General features: G+C 53.9%; 6 protein-coding genes across 6 annotated transcripts; all 6 read left to right on the top strand.

Annotated features, from left to right (window-relative positions):
* Positions 1-873: 873 nt before the first annotated feature.
* LOC135292463 (feather keratin Cos2-2-like) lies at positions 874-1,182 on the top strand. Its single transcript, XM_064406664.1, has one exon. The coding sequence runs from the start codon at positions 874-876 to the stop codon at positions 1,180-1,182; it is 309 nt and encodes a 102-aa protein (XP_064262734.1).
* Positions 1,183-4,320: 3,138 nt separating this feature from the next.
* Positions 4,321-4,629, top strand: LOC135292462 (feather keratin Cos2-2-like). Its single transcript, XM_064406663.1, has one exon. The coding sequence runs from the start codon at positions 4,321-4,323 to the stop codon at positions 4,627-4,629; it is 309 nt and encodes a 102-aa protein (XP_064262733.1).
* Positions 4,630-7,777: 3,148 nt separating this feature from the next.
* Positions 7,778-8,086, top strand: LOC135292461 (feather keratin Cos1-2-like). Its single transcript, XM_064406662.1, has one exon. The coding sequence runs from the start codon at positions 7,778-7,780 to the stop codon at positions 8,084-8,086; it is 309 nt and encodes a 102-aa protein (XP_064262732.1).
* Positions 8,087-11,223: 3,137 nt separating this feature from the next.
* Positions 11,224-11,532, top strand: LOC135292460 (feather keratin Cos2-2-like). The gene has a single exon (XM_064406660.1). The coding sequence runs from the start codon at positions 11,224-11,226 to the stop codon at positions 11,530-11,532; it is 309 nt and encodes a 102-aa protein (XP_064262730.1).
* A 3,138-nt stretch (positions 11,533-14,670) lies between these two features.
* Positions 14,671-14,979, top strand: LOC135292459 (feather keratin Cos2-2-like). The gene has a single exon (XM_064406659.1). It carries the CDS (start codon positions 14,671-14,673, stop codon positions 14,977-14,979), a length of 309 nt encoding a protein of 102 aa, XP_064262729.1.
* A 3,137-nt stretch (positions 14,980-18,116) lies between these two features.
* On the top strand, positions 18,117-18,425 carry LOC135292458 (feather keratin Cos2-2-like). Its single transcript, XM_064406658.1, has one exon. The coding sequence runs from the start codon at positions 18,117-18,119 to the stop codon at positions 18,423-18,425; it is 309 nt and encodes a 102-aa protein (XP_064262728.1).
* Positions 18,426-21,000: the final 2,575 nt, after the last annotated feature.

Here is a 21,000-nt window from a genome sequence, read left to right as displayed (position 1 = left end):
AGAGTCCATCCCTCCCAGCACAGGCAGAACTGTGTGCAACACTGAGTGGCCATCATGGAGAGATGGGAAAAGCAACAGAAAATGATGTGTCACAATCCCTCACATGGCATGTCCTTGGGCATTGGGGCAAGAAGCACGAGACTGACGCCCATTTCCTGACATCTTGGACAAAACCAAACCCACAGGAATGACACGGGTGAACACATTTGTCCACAGAGAATGCTGCCAGCTGATGGTCTGAGCATTCTAAATGCACACAGCATTGGTTTTGCCCAGGAAATCCTTGAATCTCTCATCCCAGTGCTTACAGAAATGACTCTTCATGTAGGAAAGCCCAGAGAATTAGCCAGGAAATGAAAAGGCAGCAGTACAGGAAACCAGGACACTGCCCCTACCATTACCTGGAATAGTGCACATTTGACACGAGCTGGTCAGAAAATTATGGCTTCCACTAAGGAGCCTCTGGGCCTGAGGCAGGCCGGGACTGCTATAAAAGGCAGCCCAAGTCTCTGCTCTCTCATCCACTTCTCTCACCTTCTCCTCCTCAGGATACAGGTGAGTGCAGAGCCTCTTCTCCTGCTGCTGCTTCAAGAGCAGCTCTTGCCTGGCTGGAGGTCTCAGCTGTGAGGGGCTGTCAGAGCCAAGGCCTGGGAGCTGCTTGTGCTGGGAGAGGGCAGGGGAGAGAAGGTCTTGTGCAGACAGAGAGAGGCTGGGACTTGGCTGAGGATGCTCCTGGGCTTTGAGCTGGGCTGTGCAGTGGGGGCCAGGAGGTGCCTTGGCTGCAGGGTGTTTGGGTGCACTGCTGCTTCTCATGTGTCCTTACTCTGTGCTTCTCCCTGCCCTCTGTGCCAGGTGCATCTGTGAGCCCAAGCCATGTCCTGCTGCAAGCCCTGCGACCCTTGCTGCCAGCCCTGCGGCCCCTGCCCGCTGGCCAGCAGCTGCAATGAGTGCTGTGTCAGGCAGTGCCAGAGCTCCCATGTGGTCATTGAGCCGCCTGCTGTGCTGGTGACCCTGCCCGGCGCCATCCTCAGCTCCTCCCCACAGAACACCGCCGTGGGATCCTCCACCTCTGCTGCTGTTGGCAGCATCCTCAGCTCTCAGGGAGTGCCCATCAGCTCTGGGGGCTTTGACATCTCCTGCATCACCAACTGCTTTGGTGGCAGCAGATGCCGTCCCTGCTAAAGCTGCTGGCCATGTCTTCCGGCAACAACGCCCAAGACTTCCAACCATGCCTTTGGGCAGGAGATAGAGCTTCTGACAATTGTATTTAGAGCTTTGGACCATGGCTTCCTTGTTCTACTCTCCTCTCCTCTTCTGTCCCTCTCTACCCAGACACTCTAGTGTGGACATGCAGAGCATGTCTTTCCTCTGCAGAGCACTGCAAAGAGCTCCACATGGGAGCTCCATCGAAGTGGCTGCTCCTGGTGCTCTCTGTCAGCCAGCTCCTTTTCTTCTTTAAACTTATTAAATTATGTTGCATTCAAGCCGTGGCCTCTGAGTTGTCTATTGCACTGGGGCAACCCCTCCACTTTGTTCAGGACAACGCAAAGAAAGCAATGTTCTGGGTGCGTTGTAGCGGATTTATTTTGTGCCCTTTTCCCTTGGAGCTGATGAAGAACATCCCTGGCTATGTGGCAGACAAAGGCCATCATGGAGACTTGCGCTCCAAAGGAGTGCGGATGGAAACAACAGCTGGGGACAGCCCACAACTCAGCTCTTCCTATCACAACTTCATTACCTGGCCTGAGGTCTGTGGCCAGCACTCCTGAAAAGAAGGAGATGAGATCCAAACCTCCCCGAGTCCCTCAGCACTCGGCAGGGCCCAGCTGCTGCCCAGACACCCAGGGCAGACGGGACCGCAGCTCCGGTCACGGCCAGCAGGGGCGCTGTTGGCTCCCGGCTGGGCAGGGCGCGTGCCAAGATTCCGCCAAGGCTGCAGAGGGCGCTGTGGCACCAGCTCAGGGCTCATGCCGGAATGGCGGCTTGACCGAGACAGGAAGGGATGGAAGAAAGGCTTTGCTTTGAGAAGCCTGGGGGGCAGCTGATCCCACTGCCACAGCTGGACTCTTGGGACCAGCAAGCTGGAACAGCAGGAATTAATTAAAATCCCTGGGTGGTGGATGAAATGTATCAGAAGCTCTGCAGCTGAAGCTGGAATTACGGGATGTCTCTGCAGGCAGGGGCTGCGGCCCTGCAGTGCAACAAAACCCAGAGCAGTGGCGAAAAAGCTGCAGGGGCCCAAGAGTGGCAGCCTGGCTCCAAGCAGTTAAAGGAAAGGCGGAGTGGGAATTCCAAGCACCTGAATAGATGGTGAAAAGTCCCTCATCTAGTGAGGTAGAGTGTAAACAAGGTCCCAGTGCAATGGCTGCTCTTACGAGCAGAGTTCCACACGCACTAGAAGAAAGGCAGCAGGAGATGGAACCCCAGAGTGGCGATTAATTCTCCCCTCAGCGCTGCCATGTCTCTCCCTGCTGAAACACTCAAATAAGAGGAGTGCAGCCAAATGCCTTCCTCCCCTCAGCATGGCCACTTCTTCTGTCTTCCTTAACTACCCAGTCACTCACAGTTTTTAGGAAATTATGGAACAAAATTCCTGGAGGAAAAAACAACCAAACAAAAACATTCTAACCCTCTACAGCCTCCAAAGGGAAGGGAACCGCACTCAGCTATGGTATATGTGTTGATCCAGCTGGCCTGTATCTCACAGCAGAGCAACACCTGAAAATGGGTTCCTTTGATCCAAGACCCATGTGCTGGGGAGTCTCAGCCCTGCTCAGTCAGCACCAGCCTGCTGAGATGTAGAAACGCAGCTGGCATTGGCCTGGACAGGAGGAGCCTGTGTCCCACCCTGCTCACCAGCAACGTTCCACCAGAAGGAGATCCACTGAACGATAACACCCTGCAGAAACGGCCTGGCTGCCTTGCTGTTTCTTCCTCTCCATAAATCAGAAATGAAGAGTGCAGGAGGCAGAGGCTGATTTCAGTGCTAGATCTCATGGCCAGCTTGAAGCCATAACCATTCAGCTGTAGACCCCACACAAAGTGCCATTCCTGATGTCAAAGGAAACATCGCTCTCTCTGACATCACGAAAACTCCAGCGAACAGTCCTGCTGCTCTGACCTGCACATGCCCTCAGCAGTGTCACCCAAGCACAGAATGATGCACTTGTACACAAACATGCCTGCATGGAATAATGCAAAGATCTGTGTGGTCCCAGAAAGTCAGCAAAGAGTCAGGAACAGACAGCAAAGATGTGCAGTTCTGGGAACTCTGCTGACGAGATACTGGAGACAAGTCTGGCAGAAAATTACTCAGGTGTCCTGGACAAGGATCAGGCCCCAGACAACTCCTGATATTCCCAGAGGACCCACTGAGAGTGCACAGAAAGATGACAATCCAAATGAGGCCAACACCATTTTTTCTCTGAGCACTGTTAAAGTAGCAACAGAGTCCATCCCTCCCAGCACAGGCAGAACTGTGTGCAACACTGAGTGGCCATCATGGAGAGATGGGAAAAGCAACAGAAAATGATGTGTCACAATCCCTCACATGGCATGTCCTTGGGCATTGGGGCAAGAAGCACGAGACTGACGCCCATTTCCTGACATCTTGGACAAAACCAAACCCACAGGAATGACACGGGTGAACACATTTGTCCACAGAGAATGCTGCCAGCTGATGGTCTGAGCATTCTAAATGCACACAGCATTGGTTTTGCCCAGGAAATCCTTGAATCTCTCATCCCAGTGCTTACAGAAATGACTCTTCATGTAGGAAAGCCCAGAGAATTAGCCAGGAAATGAAAAGGCAGCAGTACAGGAAACCAGGACACTGCCCCTACCATTACCTGGAATAGTGCACATTTGACACGAGCTGGTCAGAAAATTATGGCTTCCACTAAGGAGCCTCTGGGCCTGAGGCAGGCCGGGACTGCTATAAAAGGCAGCCCAAGTCTCTGCTCTCTCATCCACTTCTCTCACCTTCTCCTCCTCAGGATACAGGTGAGTGCAGAGCCTCTTCTCCTGCTGCTGCTTCAAGAGCAGCTCTTGCCTGGCTGGAGGTCTCAGCTGGGAGGGGCTGTTGGAGCCAAGGCCTGGGAGCTGCTTGTGCTGGGAGAGGGCAGGGGAGAGAAGGTCTTGTGCAGACAGAGAGAGGCTGGGACTTGGCTGAGGATGCTCCTGGGCTTTGAGCTGGGCTGTGCAGTGGGGGCCAGGAGGTGCCTTGGCTGCAGGGTGTTTGGGTGCACTGCTGCTTCTCATGTGTCCTTACTCTGTGCTTCTCCCTGCCCTCTGTGCCAGGTGCATCTGTGAGCCCAAGCCATGTCCTGCTGCAAGCCCTGCGACCCTTGCTGCCAGCCCTGCGGCCCCTGCCCACTGGCCAGCAGCTGCAATGAGTGCTGTGTCAGGCAGTGCCAGAGCTCCCACGTGGTCATTGAGCCGCCTGCTGTGCTGGTGACCCTGCCCGGCGCCATCCTCAGCTCCTCCCCACAGAACACCGCCGTGGGATCCTCCACCTCTGCTGCTGTTGGCAGCATCCTCAGCTCTCAGGGAGTGCCCATCAGCTCTGGGGGCTTTGACATCTCCTGCATCACCAACTGCTTTGGTGGCAGCAGATGCCGTCCCTGCTAAAGCTGCTGGCCATGTCTTCCGGCAACAACGCCCAAGACTTCCAACCATGCCTTTGGGCAGGAGATAGAGCTTCTGACAATTGTATTTAGAGCTTTGGACCATGGCTTCCTTGTTCTACTCTCCTCTCCTCTTCTGTCCCTCTCTACCCAGACACTCTAGTGTGGACATGCCGAGCATGATTTCCTCTCCAGAGCACTGCAAAGAGAACCTCATGAGAGCTCAATCGAAGTGGCTGCTCCTGGTGCTCTCTGTCAGCCAGCTCCTATTCTTCTTTAAACTAATTAAATTATGTTGCATTCAAGCCGTGGCCTCTGAGTTGTCTATTGTACTGGGGCAACCCCTCCACTTTGTTCAGGACAACGCAAAGAAAGCAATGTTCTGGGTGCGTTGTAGCGGATTTATTTTGTGCCCTTTTCCCTTGGAGCTGATGAAGAACATCCCTGGCTATGTGGCAGACAAAGGCCATCATGGAGACTTGCGCTCCAAAGGAGTGCGGATGGAAACAACAGCTGGGGACAGCCCACAACTCAGCTCTTCCTATCACAACTTCATTACCTGGCCTGAGGTCTGTGGCCAGCACTCCTGAAAAGAAGGAGATGAGATCCAAACCTCCCCGAGTCCCTCAGCACTCGGCAGGGCCCATCTGCTGCCCAGACACCTAGGGCAGACGGGACCGCAGCTCCGGTCACGGCCAGCAGGGGCGCTGTTGGCTCCCGGCTGGGCAGGGCACGTGCCAAGTTTCCCCCAAGGCTGCAGAGGGCACTGTGGCACCAGCTCAGGGCTCATGCCGGAATGGCGGCTTCTCCGTGACAGGAAGGGATGGAAGAAAGGCTTTGCTTTGAGAAGCCCGGGGGGCCGTTGATCCCACTGCCACAGCTGGACTCTTGGCAGCAGCAAGATGGAACAGCTGGAACGAGTACAAATCGCGGGGTGGTGGATGAGATGTATCAGATGCTCTGCAGCTGAAGCTGGAACTGCGGGATGTCTCTGCAGGCAGGGCGCTCAATGGAGCAAAACCCAGAGCAGTGCCAAAGAAGCAGCAGGGGCCCAGCAGTGGCAGCCCGGCTCCAAGCAGTGCTCATAAAGGCAAGGTGGTGGTGAGAAGCCCCTCTTTTAGAGAGGCAGAGTGTTAACAAGGTCCCTGTGCAAAGGTGGCTCTTCTGGGCAGAACTCCACTCTCAGTAGAAGAAAGGCAGCAGGAGACCAAACCCCACCGTGGTGATGAATTCTCCCCACAGCGCTGCCATCTCTCTCCACTCTGAAAGCTGAGAGAGAAAGACAGCTAGGGGCTGCACTCAAAGACATTTTCTCAGTCCAAAAATCTCGGCATCTTGGGCCTCCATGAGAAACACTTTGATAAAACAAGTGCAGCCCAATGCCTTCTTTCCCTGAACTTGGCCACTTCTTTTCTCTCTCTTAAGTACCCCAGGCATTAGTGTTTCCTCCCAAATCAAGGGACAAAATGCCTGGAGAAAAAAAAACCCAAACAGAAAGATTCTAACCCTCAACATCTGCTAAAGGGGAGAGAACAGCACTCAGCTGTGCTATGTGGTTACATCTCACAGCAGAGCAACACCTGAATATGGGTTCTGCTCCGTCCTGCTCAGTCAGCACCAGCCTGCTGAGATGTAGAAACGCAGCTGGCATTGGCCTGGACAGGAGGAGCCTGTGTCCCACCCTGCTCACCAACAACGTTCCACCTGAAGGAGAACCACTTCATGGTAACACCCTGCAGAAGTGGCCCGGCTGCCTTGCTGTTTCTCCCTCTCCATGAAACAGAAATGGAGAGTGCAGGAGGCAGAAGCTGATTTCAGTGCTAGTTCTCGGCCAGCTTGAAGCCATGACCACTCAGCTGTAGACCCCACACAAAGTGCCATTCCTGATGTCAAAGGAAGCATCGCTCTCTCTGACATCACGAACACTCCATCGAACAGTCCTGCTGCTCTGACCTGCACATGCCCTCAGCAGTGTCACCCAAGCACAGAATGATGCACTTGTACACAAACATGCCTGCATGGAATAATGCAAAGATCTGTGTGATCCCAGAAAGTCAGCAAAGAGTCAGGAACAGACAGCAAAGATGTGCAGTTCTGGGAACTCTGCTGACGAGATACTGGAGACAAGTCTGGCAGAAAATTACTCAGGTGTCCTGGACAAGGATCAGGACCCAGACAACTCCTGATATTCCCAGAGGACCCACTGAGAGTGCACAGAAAGATGACAATCCAAATGAGGCCAACACCATTTTTTCTCTGAGCACTGTTAAAGTAGCAACAGAGTCCATCCCTCCCAGCACAGGCAGAACTGTGTGCAACACTGAGTGGCCATCATGGAGAGATGGGAAAAGCAACAGAAAATGATGTGTCACGATCCCTCACATGGCATGTCCTTGGGCATTGGGGCAAGAAGCACGAGACTGACGCCCATTTCCTAACATCTTGGACAAAACCCAACCCACAGGAATGACACGGGTGAACACATTTGTCCACAGAGAATGCTGCCAGCTGATGGTTGAGCATTCTAAATGCACACAGCATTGGTTTTGCCCAGGAAATCCTTGAATCTCTCATCCCAGTGCTTACAGAAATGACTCTTCATGTAGGAAAGCCCAGAGAATTAGCCAGGAAATGAAAAGGCAGCAGTACAGGAAACCAGGACACTGCCCCTACCATTACCTGGAATAGTGCACATTTGACATGAGCTGGTCAGAAAATTATGGCTTCCACTAAGGAGCCTCTGCGCCTGAGTCAAGGCCGGGACTGCTGTAAAAGGCAGCCCAAGTCTCTGCTCTCTCATCCACTTCTCTCACCTCCTCCTCCTCAGGAATCAGGTGAGTGCAGAGCCTCTTCTCCTGCTGCTGCTTCAAGAGCAGCTCTTGCCTAGCTGGAGGTCACAGCTGGGAGGGGCTGTCAGAGCCAAGGCCTGGGAGCTGCTTGTGCTGGGAGAGGGCAGGGGAGAGAAGGTCTTGTGCAGACAGAGAGAGGCTGGGACTGGGCTGAGGACGCTCCTGGTCTTTGAGCTGGGCAGTGCAGTGGGGGCCTGGAGGTGCCTTGGCTGCAGGGTGTTTGGGTGCCCTGCTCCTTCTCATGAGTCCTCACTCTGTGCTTCTCCCTGCCCTCTGTGCCAGGTGCACCTGTGAGCCCAAGCCATGTCCTGCTGCAAGCCCTGCGACCCTTGCTGCCAGCCCTGCGGCCCCTGCCCGCTGGCCAGCAGCTGCAATGAGTGCTGTGTCAGGCAGTGCCAGAGCTCCCACGTTGCCATTCAGCCGCCTGCTGTGCTGGTGACCCTGCCCGGCGCCATCCTCAGCTCCTCCCCACAGAACACCGCCGTGGGATCCTCCACCTCTGCTGCTGTTGGCAGCATCCTCAGCTCTCAGGGAGTGCCCATCAGCTCTGGGGGCTTTGACATCTCCTGCATCACCAACTGCTTTGGTGGCAGCAGATGCCGTCCCTGCTAAAGCTGCTGGCCATGTCTTCCGGCAACAACGCCCAAGACTTCCAACCATGCCTTTGGGCAGGAGATAGAGCTTCTGACAATTGTATTTAGAGCTTTGGACCATGGCTTCCTTGTTCTACTCTCCTCTCCTCTTCTGTCCCTCTCTACCCAGACACTCTAGTGTGGACATGCCGTCCTTCCTTCCTCTGCAAAGCAGCGCAAAGAAAGCACATGGGAGCTCCATCAAAGCGGGTGCTCTCTGTCAGCCAGCTCCTTTTCTTCTTTAAACTTATTAAATTATGTTGCATTCAAGCCGTGGCCTCTGAGTTGTCTATTGTACTGGGGCAACCCCTCCACTTTGTTCAGGACAACGCAAAGAAAGCAATGTTCTGGGTGCGTTGTAGCGGATTTATTTTGTGCCCTTTTCCCTTGGAGCTGATGAAGAACATCCCTGGCTATGTGGCAGACAAAGGCCATCATGGAGACTTGCGCTCCAAAGGAGTGCGGATGGAAACAACAGCTGGGGACAGCCCACAACTCAGCTCTTCCTATCACAACTTCATTACCTGGCCTGAGGTCTGTGGCCAGCACTCCTGAAAAGAAGGAGATGAGATCCAAACCTCCCCGAGTCCCTCAGCACTCGGCAGGGCCCATCTGCTGCCCAGACACCTAGGGCAGACGGGACCGCAGCTCCGGTCACGGCCAGCAGGGGCGCTGTTGGCTCCCGGCTGGGCAGGGCACGTGCCAAGTTTCCCCCAAGGCTGCAGAGGGCGCTGTGGCACCAGCTCAGGGCTCATGCCGGAATGGCGGCTTCTCCGTGACAGGAAGGGATGGAAGAAAGGCTTTGCTTTGAGAAGCCCGGGGGGCCGTTGATCCCACTGCCACAGCTGGACTCTTGGCAGCAGCAAGATGGAACAGCTGGAACGAGTACAAATCGCGGGGTGGTGGATGAGATGTATCAGATGCTCTGCAGCTGAAGCTGGAACTGCGGGATGTCTCTGCAGGCAGGGCGCTCAATGGAGCAAAACCCAGAGCAGTGCCAAAGAAGCAGCAGGGGCCCAGCAGTGGCAGCCCAGCTCCAAGCAGTGCTCATAAAGGCAAGGTGGTGGTGAGAAGCCCCTCTTTTAGAGAGGCAGAGTGTTAACAAGGTCCCTGTGCAAAGGTGGCTCTTCTGGGCAGAACTCCACTCTCAGTAGAAGAAAGGCAGCAGGAGACCAAACCCCACCGTGGTGATGAATTCTCCCCACAGCGCTGCCATCTCTCTCCACTCTGAAAGCTGAGAGAGAAAGACAGCTAGGGGCTGCACTCAAAGACATTTTCTCAGTCCAAAAATCTCGGCATCTTGGGCCTCCATGAGAAACACTTTGATAAAACAAGTGCAGCCCAATGCCTTCTTTCCCTGAACTTGGCCACTTCTTTTCTCTCTCTTAAGTACCCCAGGCATTAGTGTTTCCTCCCAAATCAAGGGACAAAATGCCTGGAGAAAAAAAAACCCAAACAGAAAGATTCTAACCCTCAACATCTGCTAAAGGGGAGAGAACAGCACTCAGCTGTGCTATGTGGTTACATCTCACAGCAGAGCAACACCTGAATATGGGTTCTGCTCCGTCCTGCTCAGTCAGCACCAGCCTGCTGAGATGTAGAAACGCAGCTGGCATTGGCCTGGACAGGAGGAGCCTGTGTCCCACCCTGCTCACCAGCAACGTTCCACCTGAAGGAGAACCACTTCATGATAACACCCTGCAGAAGTGGCCCGGCTGCCTTGCTGTTTCTCCCTCTCCATGAAACAGAAATGGAGAGTGCAGGAGGCAGAAGCTGATTTCAGTGCTAGTTCTCGGCCAGCTTGAAGCCATGACCACTCAGCTGTAGATTCCATACAAAATGACATTCCTGATGTCAAAGGAAACATCGCTCTCTCTGACATCACGAACACTCCAGCGAACAGTCCTGCTGCTCTGACCTGCACATGCCCTCAGCAGTGTCACCCAAGCACAGAATGATGCACTTGTACACAAACATGCCTGCATGGAATGATGCAAAGATCTGTGTGATCCCAGAAAGTCAGCAAAGAGTCAGGAACAGACAGCAAAGATGTGCAGTTCTGGGAACTCTGCTGACGAGATACTGGAGACAAGCCTGGCAGAAAATTACTCAGGTGTCCTGGACAAGGATCAGGCCCCAGACAACTCCTGATATTCCCAGAGGACCCACTGAGAGTGCACAGAAAGATGACAATCCAAATGAGGCCAACACCATTTTTTCTCTGAGCACTGTTAAAGTAGCAACAGAGTCCATCCCTCCCAGCACAGGCAGAACTGTGTGCAACACTGAGTGGCCATCATGGAGAGATGGGAAAAGCAACAGAAAATGATGTGTCACGATCCCTCACATGGCATGTCCTTGGGCATTGGGGCAAGAAGCACGAGACTGACGCCCATTTCCTGACATCTTGGACAAAACCAAACCCACAGGAATGACACGGGTGAACACATTTGTCCACAGAGAATGCTGCCAGCTGATGGTTGAGCATTCTAAATGCACACAGCATTGGTTTTGCCCAGGAAATCCTTGAATCTCTCATCCCAGTGCTTACAGAAATGACTCTTCATGTAGGAAAGCCCAGAGAATTAGCCAGGAAATGAAAAGGCAGCAGTACAGGAAACCAGGACACTGCCCCTACCATTACCTGGAATAGTGCACATTTGACATGAGCTGGTCAGAAAATTATGGCTTCCACTAAGGAGCCTCTGCGCCTGAGTCAAGGCCGGGACTGCTGTAAAAGGCAGCCCAAGTCTCTGCTCTCTCATCCACTTCTCTCACCTCCTCCTCCTCAGGAATCAGGTGAGTGCAGAGCCTCTTCTCCTGCTGCTGCTTCAAGAGCAGCTCTTGCCTAGCTGGAGGTCACAGCTGGGAGGGGCTGTCAGAGCCAAGGCCTGGGAGCTGCTTGTGCTGGGAGAGGGCAGGGGAGAGAAGGTCTTGTGCAGACAGAGAGAGGCTGGGACTTGGCTGAGGATGCTCCTGGGCTTTGAGCTGGGCTGTGCAGTGGGGGCCAGGAGGTGCCTTGGCTGCAGGGTGTTTGGGTGCACTGCTGCTTCTCATGTGTCCTTACTCTGTGCTTCTCCCTGCCCTCTGTGCCAGGTGCATCTGTGAGCCCAAGCCATGTCCTGCTGCAAGCCCTGCGACCCTTGCTGCCAGCCCTGCGGCCCCTGCCCGCTGGCCAGCAGCTGCAATGAGTGCTGTGTCAGGCAGTGCCAGAGCTCCCACGTGGTCATTGAGCCGCCTGCTGTGCTGGTGACCCTGCCCGGCGCCATCCTCAGCTCCTCTCCACAGAACACCGCCGTGGGATCCTCCACCTCTGCTGCTGTTGGCAGCATCCTCAGCTCTCAGGGAGTGCCCATCAGCTCTGGGGGCTTTGACATCTCCTGCATCACCAACTGCTTTGGTGGCAGCAGATGCCGTCCCTGCTAAAGCTGCTGGCCATGTCTTCCGGCAACAACGCCCAAGACTTCCAACCATGCCTTTGGGCAGGAGATAGAGCTTCTGACAATTGTATTTAGAGCTTTGGACCATGGCTTCCTTGTTCTACTCTCCTCTCCTCTTCTGTCCCTCTCTACCCAGACACTCTAGTGTGGACATGCAGAGCATGTCTTTCCTCTGCAGAGCACTGCAAAGAGCTCCACATGGGAGCTCCATCGAAGTGGCTGCTCCTGGTGCTCTCTGTCAGCCAGCTCCTTTTCTTCTTTAAACTTATTAAATTATGTTGCATTCAAGCCGTGGCCTCTGAGTTGTCTATTGCACTGGGGCAACCCCTCCACTTTGTTCAGGAAAACGCAAAGAAAGCAATGTTCTGGGTGCGTTGTAGCGGATTTATTTTGTGCCCTTTTCCCTTGGAGCTGATGAAGAACATCCCTGGCTATGTGGCAGACAAAGGCCATCATGGAGACTTGCGCTCCAAAGGAGTGCGGATGGAAACAACAGCTGGGGACAGCCCACAACTCAGCTCTTCCTATCACAGCTTCATTACCTGGCCTGAGGTCTGTGGCCAGCACTCCTGAAAAGAAGGAGATGAGATCCAAACCTCCCCGAGTCCCTCAGCACTCGGCAGGGCCCAGCTGCTGCCCAGACACCCAGGGCAGACGGGACCGCAGCTCCGGTCACGGCCAGCAGGGGCGCTGTGGGCTCCCGGCTGGGCAGGGCGCGTGCCAAGATTCCGCCAAGGCTGCAGAGGGCGCTGTGGCACCAGCTCAGGGCTCATGCCGGAATGGCGGCTTGACCGAGACAGGAAGGGATGGAAGAAAGGCTTTGCTTTGAGAAGCCTGGGGGGCAGCTGATCCCACTGCCACAGCTGGACTCTTGGGACCAGCAAGCTGGAACAGCAGGAATTAATTAAAATCCCTGGGTGGTGGATGAAATGTATCAGAAGCTCTGCAGCTGAAGCTGGAATTACGGGATGTCTCTGCAGGCAGGGGCTGCGGCCCTGCAGTGCAACAAAACCCAGAGCAGTGGCGAAAAAGCTGCAGGGGCCCAAGAGTGGCAGCCTGGCTCCAAGCAGTTAAAGGAAAGGCGGAGTGGGAATTCCAAGCACCTGAATAGATGGTGAAAAGTCCCTCATCTAGTGAGGTAGAGTGTAAACAAGGTCCCAGTGCAATGGCTGCTCTTACGAGCAGAGTTCCACACGCACTAGAAGAAAGGCAGCAGGAGATGGAACCCCAGAGTGGCGATTAATTCTCCCCTCAGCGCTGCCATGTCTCTCCCTGCTGAAACACTCAAATAAGAGGAGTGCAGCCAAATGCCTTCCTCCCCTCAGCATGGCCACTTCTTCTGTCTTCCTTAACTACCCAGTCACTCACAGTTTTTAGGAAATTATGGAACAAAATTCCTGGAGGAAAAAACAACCAAACAAAAACATTCTAACCCTCTACAGCCTCCAAAGGGAAGGGAACCGCACTCAGCTATGGTATATGTGTTGATCCAGCTGGCCTGTATCTCACAGCAGAGCAACACCTGAAAATGGGTTCCTTTGATCCAAGACCCATGTGCTGGGGAGTCTCAGCCCTGCTCAGTCAGCACCAGCCTGCTGAGATGTAGAAACGCAGCTGGCATTGGCCTGGACAGGAGGAGCCTGTGTCCCACCCTGCTCACCAGCAACGTTCCACCAGAAGGAGATCCACTGAACGATAACACCCTGCAGAAACGGCCTGGCTGCCTTGCTGTTTCTTCCTCTCCATAAATCAGAAATGAAGAGTGCAGGAGGCAGAGGCTGATTTCAGTGCTAGATCTCATGGCCAGCTTGAAGCCATAACCATTCAGCTGTAGACCCCACACAAAGTGCCATTCCTGATGTCAAAGGAAACATCGCTCTCTCTGACATCACGAAAACTCCAGCGAACAGTCCTGCTGCTCTGACCTGCACATGCCCTCAGCAGTGTCACCCAAGCACAGAATGATGCACTTGTACACAAACATGCCTGCATGGAATGATGCAAAGATCTGTGTGATCCCAGAAAGTCAGCAAAGAGTCAGGAACAGACAGCAAAGATGTGCAGTTCTGGGAACTCTGCTGACGAGATACTGGAGACAAGCCTGGCAGAAAATTACTCAGGTGTCCTGGACAAGGATCAGGCCCCAGACAACTCCTGATATTCCCAGAGGACCCACTGAGAGTGCACAGAAAGATGACAATCCAAATGAGGCCAACACCATTTTTTCTCTGAGCACTGTTAAAGTAGCAACAGAGTCCATCCCTCCCAGCACAGGCAGAACTGTGTGCAACACTGAGTGGCCATCATGGAGAGATGGGAAAAGCAACAGAAAATGATGTGTCACGATCCCTCACATGGCATGTCCTTGGGCATTGGGGCAAGAAGCACGAGACTGACGCCCATTTCCTGACATCTTGGACAAAACCAAACCCACAGGAATGACACGGGTGAACACATTTGTCCACAGAGAATGCTGCCAGCTGATGGTTGAGCATTCTAAATGCACACAGCATTGGTTTTGCCCAGGAAATCCTTGAATCTCTCATCCCAGTGCTTACAGAAATGACTCTTCATGTAGGAAAGCCCAGAGAATTAGCCAGGAAATGAAAAGGCAGCAGTACAGGAAACCAGGACACTGCCCCTACCATTACCTGGAATAGTGCACATTTGACATGAGCTGGTCAGAAAATTATGGCTTCCACTAAGGAGCCTCTGCGCCTGAGTCAAGGCCGGGACTGCTGTAAAAGGCAGCCCAAGTCTCTGCTCTCTCATCCACTTCTCTCACCTCCTCCTCCTCAGGAATCAGGTGAGTGCAGAGCCTCTTCTCCTGCTGCTGCTTCAAGAGCAGCTCTTGCCTAGCTGGAGGTCACAGCTGGGAGGGGCTGTCAGAGCCAAGGCCTGGGAGCTGCTTGTGCTGGGAGAGGGCAGGGGAGAGAAGGTCTTGTGCAGACAGAGAGAGGCTGGGACTTGGCTGAGGATGCTCCTGGGCTTTGAGCTGGGCTGTGCAGTGGGGGCCAGGAGGTGCCTTGGCTGCAGGGTGTTTGGGTGCACTGCTGCTTCTCATGTGTCCTTACTCTGTGCTTCTCCCTGCCCTCTGTGCCAGGTGCATCTGTGAGCCCAAGCCATGTCCTGCTGCAAGCCCTGCGACCCTTGCTGCCAGCCCTGCGGCCCCTGCCCGCTGGCCAGCAGCTGCAATGAGTGCTGTGTCAGGCAGTGCCAGAGCTCCCACGTGGTCATTGAGCCGCCTGCTGTGCTGGTGACCCTGCCCGGCGCCATCCTCAGCTCCTCTCCACAGAACACCGCCGTGGGATCCTCCACCTCTGCTGCTGTTGGCAGCATCCTCAGCTCTCAGGGAGTGCCCATCAGCTCTGGGGGCTTTGACATCTCCTGCATCACCAACTGCTTTGGTGGCAGCAGATGCCGTCCCTGCTAAAGCTGCTGGCCATGTCTTCCGGCAACAACGCCCAAGACTTCCAACCATGCCTTTGGGCAGGAGATAGAGCTTCTGACAATTGTATTTAGAGCTTTGGACCATGGCTTCCTTGTTCTACTCTCCTCTCCTCTTCTGTCCCTCTCTACCCAGACACTCTAGTGTGGACATGCAGAGCATGTCTTTCCTCTGCAGAGCACTGCAAAGAGCTCCACATGGGAGCTCCATCGAAGTGGCTGCTCCTGGTGCTCTCTGTCAGCCAGCTCCTTTTCTTCTTTAAACTTATTAAATTATGTTGCATTCAAGCCGTGGCCTCTGAGTTGTCTATTGCACTGGGGCAACCCCTCCACTTTGTTCAGGAAAACGCAAAGAAAGCAATGTTCTGGGTGCGTTGTAGCGGATTTATTTTGTGCCCTTTTCCCTTGGAGCTGATGAAGAACATCCCTGGCTATGTGGCAGACAAAGGCCATCATGGAGACTTGCGCTCCAAAGGAGTGCGGATGGAAACAACAGCTGGGGACAGCCCACAACTCAGCTCTTCCTATCACAGCTTCATTACCTGGCCTGAGGTCTGTGGCCAGCACTCCTGAAAAGAAGGAGATGAGATCCAAACCTCCCCGAGTCCCTCAGCACTCGGCAGGGCCCAGCTGCTGCCCAGACACCCAGGGCAGACGGGACCGCAGCTCCGGTCACGGCCAGCAGGGGCGCTGTGGGCTCCCGGCTGGGCAGGGCGCGTGCCAAGATTCCGCCAAGGCTGCAGAGGGCGCTGTGGCACCAGCTCAGGGCTCATGCCGGAATGGCGGCTTGACCGAGACAGGAAGGGATGGAAGAAAGGCTTTGCTTTGAGAAGCCTGGGGGGCAGCTGATCCCACTGCCACAGCTGGACTCTTGGGACCAGCAAGCTGGAACAGCAGGAATTAATTAAAATCCCTGGGTGGTGGATGAAATGTATCAGAAGCTCTGCAGCTGAAGCTGGAATTACGGGATGTCTCTGCAGGCAGGGGCTGCGGCCCTGCAGTGCAACAAAACCCAGAGCAGTGGCGAAAAAGCTGCAGGGGCCCAAGAGTGGCAGCCCGGCTCCAAGCAGTTAAAGGAAAGGCGGAGTGGGAATTCCAAGCACCTGAATAGATGGTGAAAAGTCCCTCATCTAGTGAGGTAGAGTGTAAACAAGGTCCCAGTGCAATGGCTGCTCTTACGAGCAGAGTTCCACACGCACTAGAAGAAAGGCAGCAGGAGATGGAACCCCAGAGTGGCGATTAATTCTCCCCTCAGCGCTGCCATGTCTCTCCCTGCTGAAACACTCAAATAAGAGGAGTGCAGCCAAATGCCTTCCTCCCCTCAGCATGGCCACTTCTTCTGTCTTCCTTAACTACCCAGTCACTCACAGTTTTTAGGAAATTATGGAACAAAATTCCTGGAGGAAAAAACAACCAAACAAAAACATTCTAACCCTCTACAGCCTCCAAAGGGAAGGGAACCGCACTCAGCTATGGTATATGTGTTGATCCAGCTGGCCTGTATCTCACAGCAGAGCAACACCTGAAAATGGGTTCCTTTGATCCAAGACCCATGTGCTGGGGAGTCTCAGCCCTGCTCAGTCAGCACCAGCCTGCTGAGATGTAGAAACGCAGCTGGCATTGGCCTGGACAGGAGGAGCCTGTGTCCCACCCTGCTCACCAGCAACGTTCCACCAGAAGGAGATCCACTGAACGATAACACCCTGCAGAAACGGCCTGGCTGCCTTGCTGTTTCTTCCTCTCCATAAATCAGAAATGAAGAGTGCAGGAGGCAGAGGCTGATTTCAGTGCTAGATCTCATGGCCAGCTTGAAGCCATAACCATTCAGCTGTAGACCCCACACAAAGTGCCATTCCTGATGTCAAAGGAAACATCGCTCTCTCTGACATCACGAAAACTCCAGCGAACAGTCCTGCTGCTCTGACCTGCACATGCCCTCAGCAGTGTCACCCAAGCACAGAATGATGCACTTGTACACAAACATGCCTGCATGGAATAATGCAAAGATCTGTGTGATCCCAGAAAGTCAGCAAAGAGTCAGGAACAGACAGCAAAGATGTGCAGTTCTGGGAACTCTGCTGACGAGATACTGGAGACAAGTCTGGCAGAAAATTACTCAGGTGTCCTGGACAAGGATCAGGCCCCAGACAACTCCTGATATTCCCAGAGGACCCACTGAGAGTGCACAGAAAGATGACAATCCAAATGAGGCCAACACCATTTTTTCTCTGAGCACTGTTAAAGTAGCAACAGAGTCCATCCCTCCCAGCACAGGCAGAACTGTGTGCAACACTGAGTGGCCATCATGGAGAGATGGGAAAAGCAACAGAAAATGATGTGTCACGATCCCTCACATGGCATGTCCTTGGGCATTGGGGCAAGAAGCACGAGACTGACGCCCATTTCCTGACATCTTGGACAAAACCAAACCCACAGGAATGACACGGGTGAACACATTTGTCCACAGAGAATGCTGCCAGCTGATGGTTGAGCATTCTAAATGCACACAGCATTGGTTTTGCCCAGGAAATCCTTGAATCTCTCATCCCAGTGCTTACAGAAATGACTCTTCATGTAGGAAAGCCCAGAGAATTAGCCAGGAAATGAAAAGGCAGCAGTACAGGAAACCAGGACACTGCCCCTACCATTACCTGGAATAGTGCACATTTGACACGAGCTGGTCAGAAAATTATGGCTTCCACTAAGGAGCCTCTGGGCCTGAGGCAGGCCGGGACTGCTATAAAAGGCAGCCCAAGTCTCTGCTCTCTCATCCACTTCTCTCACCTTCTCCTCCTCAGGATACAGGTGAGTGCAGAGCCTCTTCTCCTGCTGCTGCTTCAAGAGCAGCTCTTGCCTGGCTGGAGGTCTCAGCTGTGAGGGGCTGTCGGAGCCAAGGCCTGGGAGCTGCTTGTGCTGGGAGAGGGCAGGGGAGAGAAGGTCTTGTGCAGACAGAGAGAGGCTGGGACTTGGCTGAGGATGCTCCTGGGCTTTGAGCTGGGCTGTGCAGTGGGGGCCAGGAGGTGCCTTGGCTGCAGGGTGTTTGGGTGCACTGCTGCTTCTCATGTGTCCTTACTCTGTGCTTCTCCCTGCCCTCTGTGCCAGGTGCATCTGTGAGCCCAAGCCATGTCCTGCTGCAAGCCCTGCGACCCTTGCTGCCAGCCCTGCGGCCCCTGCCCGCTGGCCAGCAGCTGCAATGAGTGCTGTGTCAGGCAGTGCCAGAGCTCCCACGTAGTCATTGAGCCGCCTGCTGTGCTGGTGACCCTGCCCGGCGCCATCCTCAGCTCCTCCCCACAGAACACCGCCGTGGGATCCTCCACCTCTGCTGCTGTTGGCAGCATCCTCAGCTCTCAGGGAGTGCCCATCAGCTCTGGGGGCTTTGACATCTCCTGCATCACCAACTGCTTTGGTGGCAGCAGATGCCGTCCCTGCTAAAGCTGCTGGCCATGTCTTCCGGCAACAACGCCCAAGACTTCCAACCATGCCTTTGGGCAGGAGATAGAGCTTCTGACAATTGTATTTAGAGCTTTGGACCATGGCTTCCTTGTTCTACTCTCCTCTCCTCTTCTGTCCCTCTCTACCCAGACACTCTAGTGTGGACATGCAGAGCATGTCTTTCCTCTGCAGAGCACTGCAAAGAGCTCCACATGGGAGCTCCATCGAAGTGGCTGCTCCTGGTGCTCTCTGTCAGCCAGCTCCTTTTCTTCTTTAAACTTATTAAATTATGTTGCATTCAAGCCGTGGCCTCTGAGTTGTCTATTGCACTGGGGCAACCCCTCCACTTTGTTCAGGACAACGCAAAGAAAGCAATGTTCTGGGTGCGTTGTAGCGGATTTATTTTGTGCCCTTTTCCCTTGGAGCTGATGAAGAACATCCCTGGCTATGTGGCAGACAAAGGCCATCATGGAGACTTGCGCTCCAAAGGAGTGCGGATGGAAACAACAGCTGGGGACAGCCCACAACTCAGCTCTTCCTATCACAACTTCATTACCTGGCCTGAGGTCTGTGGCCAGCACTCCTGAAAAGAAGGAGATGAGATCCAAACCTCCCCGAGTCCCTCAGCACTCGGCAGGGCCCAGCTGCTGCCCAGACACCCAGGGCAGACGGGACCGCAGCTCCGGTCACGGCCAGCAGGGGCGCTGTTGGCTCCCGGCTGGGCAGGGCGCGTGCCAAGATTCCGCCAAGGCTGCAGAGGGCGCTGTGGCACCAGCTCAGGGCTCATGCCGGAATGGCGGCTTGACCGAGACAGGAAGGGATGGAAGAAAGGCTTTGCTTTGAGAAGCCTGGGGGGCAGCTGATCCCACTGCCACAGCTGGACTCTTGGGACCAGCAAGCTGGAACAGCAGGAATTAATTAAAATCCCTGGGTGGTGGATGAAATGTATCAGAAGCTCTGCAGCTGAAGCTGGAATTACGGGATGTCTCTGCAGGCAGGGGCTGCGGCCCTGCAGTGCAACAAAACCCAGAGCAGTGGCGAAAAAGCTGCAGGGGCCCAAGAGTGGCAGCCCGGCTCCAAGCAGTTAAAGGAAAGGCGGAGTGGGAATTCCAAGCACCTGAATAGATGGTGAAAAGTCCCTCATCTAGTGAGGTAGAGTGTAAACAAGGTCCCAGTGCAATGGCTGCTCTTACGAGCAGAGTTCCACACGCACTAGAAGAAAGGCAGCAGGAGATGGAACCCCAGAGTGGCGATTAATTCTCCCCTCAGCGCTGCCATGTCTCTCCCTGCTGAAACACTCAAATAAGAGGAGTGCAGCCAAATGCCTTCCTCCCCTCAGCATGGCCACTTCTTCTGTCTTCCTTAACTACCCAGTCACTCACAGTTTTTAGGAAATTATGGAACAAAATTCCTGGAGGAAAAAACAACCAAACAAAAACATTCTAACCCTCTACAGCCTCCAAAGGGAAGGGAACCGCACTCAGCTATGGTATATGTGTTGATCCAGCTGGCCTGTATCTCACAGCAGAGCAACACCTGAAAATGGGTTCCTTTGATCCAAGACCCATGTGCTGGGGAGTCTCAGCCCTGCTCAGTCAGCACCAGCCTGCTGAGATGTAGAAACGCAGCTGGCATTGGCCTGGACAGGAGGAGCCTGTGTCCCACCCTGCTCACCAGCAACGTTCCACCAGAAGGAGATCCACTGAACGATAACACCCTGCAGAAACGGCCTGGCTGCCTTGCTGTTTCTTCCTCTCCATAAATCAGAAATGAAGAGTGCAGGAGGCAGAGGCTGATTTCAGTGCTAGATCTCATGGCCAGCTTGAAGCCATAACCATTCAGCTGTAGACCCCACACAAAGTGCCATTCCTGATGTCAAAGGAAACATCGCTCTCTCTGACATCACGAAAACTCCAGCGAACAGTCCTGCTGCTCTGACCTGCACATGCCCTCAGCAGTGTCACCCAAGCACAGAATGATGCACTTGTACACAAACATGCCTGCATGGAATAATGCAAAGATCTGTGTGATCCCAGAAAGTCAGCAAAGAGTCAGGAACAGACAGCAAAGATGTGCAGTTCTGGGAACTCTGCTGACGAGATACTGGAGACAAGTCTGGCAGAAAATTACTCAGGTGTCCTGGACAAGGATCAGGACCCAGACAACTCCTGATATTCCCAGAGGACCCACTGAGAGTGCACAGAAAGATGACAATCCAAATGAGGCCAACACCATTTTTTCTCTGAGCACTGTTAAAGTAGCAACAGAGTCCATCCCTCCCAGCACAGGCAGAACTGTGTGCAACACTGAGTGGCCATCATGGAGAGATGGGAAAAGCAACAGAAAATGATGTGTCACGATCCCTCACATGGCATGTCCTTGGGCATTGGGGCAAGAAGCACGAGACTGACGCCCATTTCCTGACATCTTGGACAAAACCAAACCCACAGGAATGACACGGGTGAACACATTTGTCCACAGAGAATGCTGCCAGCTGATGGTTGAGCATTCTAAATGCACACAGCATTGGTTTTGCCCAGGAAATCCTTGAATCTCTCATCCCAGTGCTTACAGA

This window comes from Passer domesticus, unplaced genomic scaffold (genome assembly GCF_036417665.1).
Source record: "Passer domesticus isolate bPasDom1 unplaced genomic scaffold, bPasDom1.hap1 HAP1_SCAFFOLD_368, whole genome shotgun sequence".
NCBI lineage: Eukaryota > Metazoa > Chordata > Aves > Passeriformes > Passeridae > Passer > Passer domesticus.
Note: the sequence above shows the minus strand (reverse complement) of the source record. Positions and strands in the feature narration are given on the sequence as shown.